The sequence below is a fragment of the Triticum aestivum genome, chromosome 2A, assembly GCF_018294505.1.
Source record: "Triticum aestivum cultivar Chinese Spring chromosome 2A, IWGSC CS RefSeq v2.1, whole genome shotgun sequence".
Taxonomy (NCBI): Eukaryota; Viridiplantae; Streptophyta; class Magnoliopsida; order Poales; family Poaceae; genus Triticum; species Triticum aestivum.
In genome coordinates, this window is record NC_057797.1 from 3,511,369 (window position 1) to 3,520,934 (window position 9,566).

At 40.5% G+C, this 9,566-nt stretch overlaps 1 protein-coding gene across 1 annotated transcript; it reads left to right on the forward strand.

Annotated features, from left to right (window-relative positions):
* The first annotated feature begins 3,820 nt into the window (after positions 1-3,820).
* On the forward strand, positions 3,821-8,672 carry LOC123184154 (tau-cadinol synthase-like). Its single transcript, XM_044596326.1, has 6 exons — positions 3,821-3,913; positions 4,751-4,862; positions 5,085-5,454; positions 7,481-7,616; positions 7,766-8,013; positions 8,390-8,672. The coding sequence occupies exons 1-6, from the start codon at positions 3,821-3,823 to the stop codon at positions 8,670-8,672; spliced, it is 1,242 nt and encodes a 413-aa protein (XP_044452261.1).
* Positions 8,673-9,566: the final 894 nt, after the last annotated feature.

The following is a 9,566-nucleotide window of genomic DNA, read 5'->3' on the forward strand; positions in this document are numbered from 1 at the left end:
TGCAACTAACAACGCTATAAGAGGGGCTGAGCAAAGCGGTAACATAGCCAAACAACGGTTTGCTAGGACAAGGTGGGTTAGAGGCTTGGTTCAACAATATGGGAGGCATGACAAGCAAGTGGTAGGTATCGCAGCATAGGCATAGCAAAAGAGCAAGCATCTAGCAAAGCAAAGATAGTAGTGATTTCGAGGGTATGAGCATCTTGCCTGAAATCCCGCAAGGAAGAAGAACGAGTCCATGAAGAAGACAAATGGACGTAGTCGAACGGTTCCTCACAAACGCGACGTTATCGGAACTAACCCGAAGAAGCAACACCGGAAAGAAGCAAACAACATAGTAAACAACCACCACATAAGCATGACATGATGCACAACCAAATATGATGCATGTCCGGATTAATGAGGCATGGCATGGCAAAGTGCACAAGCAATCCTACAAATTAAGTGGAGCTCAATATGCAACTCTATTGCATATTGACGGAACACCACATCAATTATTTAGTTCACTCTCGGTTAGGTACTCAACAATACTAAATGTTGGTTAACATGGCAAGAGGTGAATCATAACAAAACTATACCATTTAAACAATTTAAATGGGGCCGGATATAACGAACAACAAATCCGGTAAATCCCCACGTGCATTTAGTAATTAATGCAAACAATAGTTTTAAACATTTTAATTGTTGTTATCATGATGCGGATGACATGTGCAAGTTTTATGCAATATTTATGAAAAAGTTGATAAGAGCATTTTATGAAGCATTTGTCACCGTGGTAGAAAGAAAGGGGTGCCACGACGACGAAACGGAAATGGTGCCATGGCAACATTCCGGTTCCGGTAACTCGATTGAGATGCCGGTGAAAAGAAAGTGTGACGGGAGCGAGTCACACAAGGATGGTGGGGTGATCCCGGATACCAGGTTCCCACGGGTCGACGGTATGTCAAACGACGGGAGACGTGTAATGACAACTCGGACACGGTGCAAACGTGGACATCACATACAACATGCATTTGTCCACGGTGGTTGGTCCGGCAGTTATACCTTCCGAGGGTGCATTTCGAGGCGGAACGAGTCGGTGCAAAGTAGAGGAAGTAGGCGTTCTCGCGATGGTAGAGGAAGTAGTGGTACACGTCTTGGAGAAGGACTTGACGCATTCGATGTTTCCGAGGGCGACGGTAGGGGAACTTGGCATTAGTGCTACACGGGTCTTCGGTGACGGTCGATGTACATGGCAAACGTAGAGGTACTATGCTTCGGTCGTCGTGGTACTTGGCGATAGTAGTGGTACAAGGGTTGTAGCCGGCCTTGTCGGTTCATCGTGTAGTCGTAAATGTTCCGTAGATGTTCATGTCGTCAAAACCGTTTGGATCTTGGAGCGATGGTAGTCGTTCCCTTGACGGTCTCGACGGATTCGAAAGGGTACTTGGCGGTGTTCCCTGTTCAATGGTCGTTGGACTTGGCGTCCCAGCCCGTAGTCGTTCGGGGATCGTGGAAGAGGTTGACGCTCACGGGGTCTCGGTCTCGACAAGAGAAGGCAACGGGGCAACGTCCTTGACGGACGCAGCTTGTGCAGGGGAACCATGGCGAGGCCGAAGGTGGGGTCTCGAGCAGGAGGTGTCCACACCTGGAGCAGAGGAGGTTGTCGACGTCGTGCACGAGGCGAGGTCGATGACGGTCGCAGGTTGAGGGTGCTGCAGGCGGGAGCGGCTGAAGAGGGTGGTGGAGCCACACAGCTCGACGGAAGCAGGGGCGGCGGAGCTCGCGCATCGGGCGGTGACACTGGACGATGAGGAGTCTTGGCAGCCGTTCTGGAGCAGGGAAGCAGAGGGGGCGACGGGCGTCGGGCCATGGGCGGCAGCTGAGGTAGGGTAGAGCAGAGGGGACGACGGGTGTCGGCGAGATGGTGCAGCAGCTGCTGTTGGCAGCAAGGTCGAGGCGGGTTGGTAGCGCCGAGGAGAAGCAGGAGGAAGGCCATTGCAGAGGAAGAGCGGCGCCGGGGTTTGGAGGAGGACGAGCGAGGGGATCGATGTGCAGAGGATGCAGCGGCGCGGAGAGAGCAAAGGGAGAGAGGGGATCGAGCAGGGAGAAAAGGGTCACGGGCGAGAGGAGGGGTCGAGCGCGGTGCCTCTCCTGGCGGCGCGAGGGAGGGATCGAGAGGGAGAGGTGCGCGAGGGATTGGGCTCAGGAAGGCTAGGTTAGAAAGGAGGCTGGGCCTTAGAGGAAAATGGGCCTAGGGTTAGTAGGCGCTGGCTGAGGTAATGGGCCGACCGGGTGGCCGAGGCCCAGGTAGCTGCTGCTTTTCTATTACTTCAAACAGAAAAACAAAAAGGAAAGAGCAGGAAAAAAAGGAGAGGAGCTAGAGAAATATAAAAATATACTCGTGATCCTGAAAATGTGCTCTATTTAACAAAATTGGTTTGGAGATTTTTAAAGGAAGTAAAAATAATTCAAGTTTGAATTTAATTCAAACTTGAACCATTTTAAACCCTAACCAAAACAATTTCAATAGAGATGAAATTTGACAGAGAGGCTAGGTGCATGGTGTTAGAATATTGAGGCAAAGATGAACATTAAAAGAGAAGGGGAACGTGACACTTGCCAAAAGAAGGAAGTAGAGGGAAGGAGAAGGTGACGAAGCAAGATTCATGCAAGGAACATGCAACAACTTAATATGTATGAAAAACACACAATGCACATGATGACATGATGACTTGCAACATGATACAATGATGAATGCAAAGAACCAAACAAATCACACGACGAAATCCGGAAACCCTAGAAGGCATCTGAAGCTCCGGTCTTGGGGCGTTACAATTCGCCCAGCCGCTAATACGCATCATGCATTCATCTTAAACTCGATGTAGTATAATCGAAAAATGATGTACAAGGGATTCTTGGCTCTATGCACAAGAGACTTGCATGCATGATGCGTGCCTGAGTGATCACAACAATTGGCATGAGTGTTTTGCTGACTATACATTGTCATGCCAATTGCATTCGTTGAGCTAGCTTTGTACTGTTCCTGGTGCGGCTGCTATGAGATGCAATCTTGGGGCTGCCATGGTCGTTGACCAAGGATCGGTCCTATGAAGAGAAGTATAACACATGCGACAAGGAATACATTCCTGAAAGTAACTTTGATTTAACTTTGGCAGGTCCATCATTTTTCTTTTTACATTCTACACAAATTAAAATAGTTTTGACTTATTTTTTACATGCTCTATCAAGTTTAAATTAGTGTGATATTTTGGATTATGACATGAGTTGAATGTAAATTTGGCAACTACTTTTTGTCTATTAAGTATATGTACCACAAACAACTGCACCCAGAAAGGGCTGGAATTTTCTGATCTGAGGTACATCTGAACCGCCAAAAAAAAAGATATAATGAATACAAAAGATTCATGTATATAGAGGATTGTTACAAGTATGTGTATGTAAATTCTGAACATAAACATGACAATACTATGTGACATGTAAAAACGGACAAAATGGCTAAGGAACAATGCAAGTCACAAGTAGAGCAATCTAAAATAGATTTCTCCATGTTGGAAATACACGATTTTTATGCCCATCAACCTGGTGGGTCTAAAGGCACTACCGGATAATTAACTGGAAGGTAGGTAGATTAGTAGTGCATGCGGCCGCCTTTATAGTTCGGTCGGCCGGCTGCTAACAATGAGAAATATGCATGGATCTGCCATCGCGTGGACATTATTTAAAGGCCTCACGCACACATTCTCCTTCCTCCCCAAAGAAAACTATCTATAGCCCAAGCTGCTAATTCTTTAAAACAAAGAAGCAACGGTTAATTTCCATGGCGTCCGGCAATGCTGCTACTCCTGCGTTCAGCTACGAGCCCTCACCATGGATCGACTTCTTTGCTGGATATGAGCCACCGCCGCTACAGGTATATAATAAATCTAACTATTTATGGCACAAAATGTCACCATGCACGAAGGTATATATTTGTAATTATTGTATGCATTTTTGTACTAGTATCTACTACTCCGATCTACGCTGGGCCGGCCCAAGAGGTTGCAAAATATACACCATGCACCCACTACTTGCAGGCCCAAGTAGGAACACATTTCTAATTACCATATGTGCTCCTCTAGAGATCCATGTCAACCGGTTGCGTATCGTGTGTACTTCACTAGTCGACACTTCTTATAGTATTTGAATATGTGTACAGACTTTATATTTCACATATCCAGCGGTACAGATTTGTCATATTGAGATGTCTACTTTGTATATTATCAACATCACTCATAGTCATACGTACATCGTCTAGTGTAACTCCATGCTTGAGTAGAAGCAACTTGAAACCACATGCATGCTTTTGAAATGAAATATGCTGGCCACGACCGACACCCTTAGAAGATACATGTGAATAGCCTTTGGTTGGCATATGTTGGACAGTTGGACTCAATGAAAGGATATATGGTTATTCTATAGAGTCATGCACTTTTGGTCCATTTTCTTTCATTGGATATACAAGTTGTTAGATTTTTTTCCAACTATTTTTGGTTTTGGTGACAAATTTTTTACCTAGCTAACCCTTGTCCCTTTCGGTTAATTAAAAATGTATGCACTGCAGAAATCCAAGCAGTGGATGACGCTTAGGGCAAAAAAACTGAAGGAAGACATATGTATGTTGTTTAAAACCAACAATGACACAGTGGTAAAAATGTCCTTAGTGGATACACTACAACATCTCGGAATCGATCACCACTTTGAAGACCAGATTGACACCGCTATGAGGCAAATCCTGAAGAGTGAATTTAGTAAGTACAACCTCTATGAAGTGGCCCTTCGGTTTCGCCTGCTGAGGGAACATGGACACTGGGTATCTCCAGGTATATATATTCCTAACAATTTTTTCTTGTTATACATAGTTGGTTACGAAAAGTCATGATGTACAAATTTTTAACTAGCTAAGAAATTGAGTTATCAAGAATAGATTGGTAACCTTATTTGCAAAATTATTTCATAATGTGGACGACATGTCTACAACAATAGAAGCTCCATTGACAATGTGGTCACGAGAACACCAACAACATTTATTTATCGATTTATAGATGTTTTCAATCGATTCAAAAGTGAAGATGGAAGCTTCATCTATGATATAACAAATGAGCCCAGGACACTATTGTGTCTATACAATGCATCTCATCTTCTAGTTCATGGTGAGCTGGCACTCGAAGAAACCATAGCTTTTGCAAGGCATCATCTTGAATCATGTAGTGGTAGTTTCAAGACCCCCCTAGCTCAACAAGTCCAACGTGCCCTTCACATACCAATGCCAAGGACAAATAAGAGGGTAGAAATGCTACATTATATCCTAGAGTACGAACAAGAGGAGCATAACCCAATCCTACTGGAGCTTGCCAAATTGGATTTCAACATTCAGCAAAATGTCCACTCGAAGGAGCTGAAAGCTATTACCAGGTATGTTATTGATCTTTCTTATATAAACGGAACATATAACCCAGTAATGATTCACGGGTGGTTGCCCTCGCATACTACATCTTCAAACAAACAAAAAACCAGAAGTCTAGTTACTACTACATTTCTTGTACTTAACATCATTGAAAATAAGAGTTTACGTGGTCGCATTTTTTGATTAATATGAGAATTCGTATTCATTAATGGTTCATGACGCTTCAGTGTTTCATTAGTTCCTGTGCATTGTAGAATAATTACATGCATGGTGTAGTGATAGAGGAATGCACATGCTTTTAATAATAATTGAGCATTGTCTCTTTTATCTCTTAATGAGGCTAGCGATGTTATATTCTATGTCGACTATCTATGTACTAGTTCAGATAACATTGCTTAATTAATTTGCAGGTGGTGGGAACATTTTTCTGGATATATCGAGCTAAGCTTTATCCGCGATCGTGTGGTGGAGGGTTATACATGGGCCTCTGTGTTGTACTATGACACAAAATTTGAGCTCACTCGAAGTATGATCACAAAGATGATTGTACTGATTACCACATTAGATGACATATATGATAACCATGCCACCCTAGAGGACAGTTGGAAGCTACATGAAGCAATACAAAGGTGGGATTGATTTATCTCTACATTTTATCTCTCAAATTGTCAATGCATCTAATGTATATTCCACTAAGATAGCCATTCCATATCATATCAGTATGTCCTTAGAATCACTGGCAATCACGATCAGTAAATATGTGTGCAATGTGATTTTTCCATGATGTTCAAAGTGATCAATTAATTATGAACATGCATGTACTGGATAATAACTATTCTTAGTATTTATGAAGAAGTAATTGAACACCCTGCATTACCGCGGCCATAAGAGTGCAATTCTAACAAGAAAAAAGTGGTATACAAATCATGCTTCAAACCAAGAGCATATCACTATTCTTTAGATAATTACCGCGTCCGGACGTGGACAAGCTGAATCCGATGGTGGATAATCGATTTGCCCGGTGTATACTACATGTGTGGTGTGCAATGATTAATAGAAATTCTCTATTAGGAAAAGATAAAATCAATTGGGGTATGAATGAATCCACAGCTAAAATTCCATGTTGACGTGCAATTTTCATAAGTCTTAACACAATAGCACTCATTGGTACATACAAGTAATGAGCTAATGCTCACTACTATCTGTTTACAATTGCAATTTCAAATGAAAATGTGACTCATACTTAGATTATTATTTTATTAACACAAATATATATATATATATATATATATATATATATATATATATATATATATATATATATATATATATATAGGGTCGCGCTATTCGTTACCCTGGGTGAGGAATAGTTATTCTTCACCCCCTCTATTTTACCATCAATGCACCGTAATTTTACGTTCCATAAGTTTTGTCTTATTTCCGACGCAAAAAGGGACCGTAAGAAAATATATAATCGCCGTAAAAAATATTTTATGTTATGTAAAATTACAAACATATAAACATAGTCTAAAATACACATAAACTGCAAATTTTCTTGTTTTATGACCTATATTTTTATTTTCTTATGTCAAATTTTACGCAGTGAATCAATAGGAATGTAACTATTTGAATTCGAAATGTAATTTAATTATGAAATGATCGTAAGATTACCTAGGATGAAGAATAACTTATTATGCACCATGGGTGATGAATAGTAACACTATATATATATATATATATATATATATATATATATATATATATATATATATATATATATATATGTTGCCATAATAAGAGGTGGATGAAAGAAAATCTAAATGCAGTAACGAATGAGATATATTACCTATAATGAAATCTTTGATGTCATGTTACACTATTTACCTCATGGAGCAAAGTGAAACTAGTGGTTCTTAATGTGTTGAAGAAAGATGAAGAGTACAGAAAAATAAAAGGTTAGGTTAACATGCAAACAAAGAATTGTCAAACTACGATAACTTATCTTAAGATTATTTTTGTGAATTGGCCTTCCAGATGGGATAAGAGCGCCGCTTTTGTTCTACCGGAGTACTTGAAGAAGTTCTATACGGAGATGCTGAGGACATTTGAGAATATTGAGGCTGAAATGCCAGCCAATACGAACTACGATATAGCACACCTGAAAAAAGCGGTAACTTCATGTACCATTTTCTGTCTTGTAAAAAATAACATATAAATCTCTCTCTCTCTCTCTCTCTCTCTGTGTATGTGTGTATGGTTGTGCATCTCTCTCTCTCTCTCTCGTTAATTTTGGGATTACCTCTCTTTGTTTGCGTGCAGGTCCAAAATAACGTGACTGGTTACCTGGAAGAAGCGAAATGGTCACACAGGAACCACAAGCCAAGCTTTGTAGATCAGGTCAAGTTGACTAGCCTGAACATTGGCGTGCCAACAATATGTGTGAGTATGATGGCTGGAATGAGTGATGCAATGATGAAGCCAGCACTCAAATGGGCTGCTAGTGTTCCAGATGTCGTCATATCAGTCGGGAAGATTTCCCGTTTCATGAATGATATCGGTGCATTTGAGGTATATATATAATATTTCAAAATTATTTTTTGCTTGCATGTTACTTGCTCTTTTCACACATGTAAGAATGTCAAGTTCGAGCATATTGAGATATAATTTTGACCAACAATTTGAGTACTAAAATGTGATTTATTTGACAAAAAAATCATAGTATGGATTATACTTGGAATTATTTTCAACAATGTCAGTTTTGTGATGCTACCTTAACTTCATTGGTCTATTTTTTTTAATAAATTTGTACACATCAAAATGTGTGGGCACCTATGGAAAAGGGGGAAGGGCTCAGTTACCAAGTTTGTACTATCATTGTGCGTGCATGGAAGATTATTAAATTGATACATACTTACATAAAGGTGATTACTGATGTCATCATACAGCGTCGAAATGCAAGGGGGATCTGGCAAGCACCGTAGAGTGTTACATCAATGAGTACAACGTGACAAGTGAAGTGGCCATTACCAAAATTGTTGCCCTGATAGAACAAGAATGGAAGACCCTGAACCAAGCTCGCTTTGAAAATCATCTTCTCCCTGCATTGCAGCAGTTCATTAGCTTAGCGATTAGCACAACATTTTTCTATGGTAACAGAAATGATGTATACACGCACAGCGCACATATGCAGTGGACTATTGAGAGGCTCTTCCTGAAGAATATGTAGGCCTTGGCCAAATTCATCGTGTATTTGTTCCCTAGTTTTAACCATAAAAAGGTCAATGTTGATAAGCATGCATGTGATTCATTTGATAATATGTAAAATGCCTACAGGTGAAAGAAAGTTGTGCTGGTGCATTTGGTTAGCAGTGTGATCAATTGTTGCGTTATAATTATATCTCTACTAAAATTTATCTTATGTAAAGGACTAAATATAGTCTAGGTATGTTTTTGGAGTTCGTCAGAGAAATTATATAGTTTGCACAATGTGTTGCATGTAGAACTAGTAACAACAGTGGAGATTACATGATCACAGATTTAAACAAGTTTTTCATTGACACTAGCAACTATAAGATTCTCAAGCGCAAGACACATGTACATGGTGGCCACAACTCAGATTTGATTTACATCACAATTTATTTATTATAACAATTACAGTCCGGCTTTTGGAAGAAGCTCTATGTGTTTCCCAGCTGTGTTGTTCTTTTAGGCCACCTCAAAACCCATCTATACCATAATATCAAACGTGGATTACGAAATCCCCATCCTCTATTGTCCTCTAATCCTCACCTCCTTTTGTATCATTTATTGTACATAGGCCTCCTACTTCTCTTATCCGGCAAGCAGCCATCTTCGCCATCAAGCGCATACGTTCTTCCACAACGAGGTCATGAATATGGTTATTGGTGCCATGGCTGCCAGGATGTGAACACGACCATTGCCGATGTGAATCATCATGTCTGATTTAACTGGGCACTACTTCCTTCCCATAACATCCTTTTTTACCCCGGAAAAAAAATCCATTTTTTGTATATTGTGATGAATTATTAAAACACTTTTGACATGTTACATGATATTTTATTGCACTACTAAGGTAACTAATACGGAACATTTAAAATGA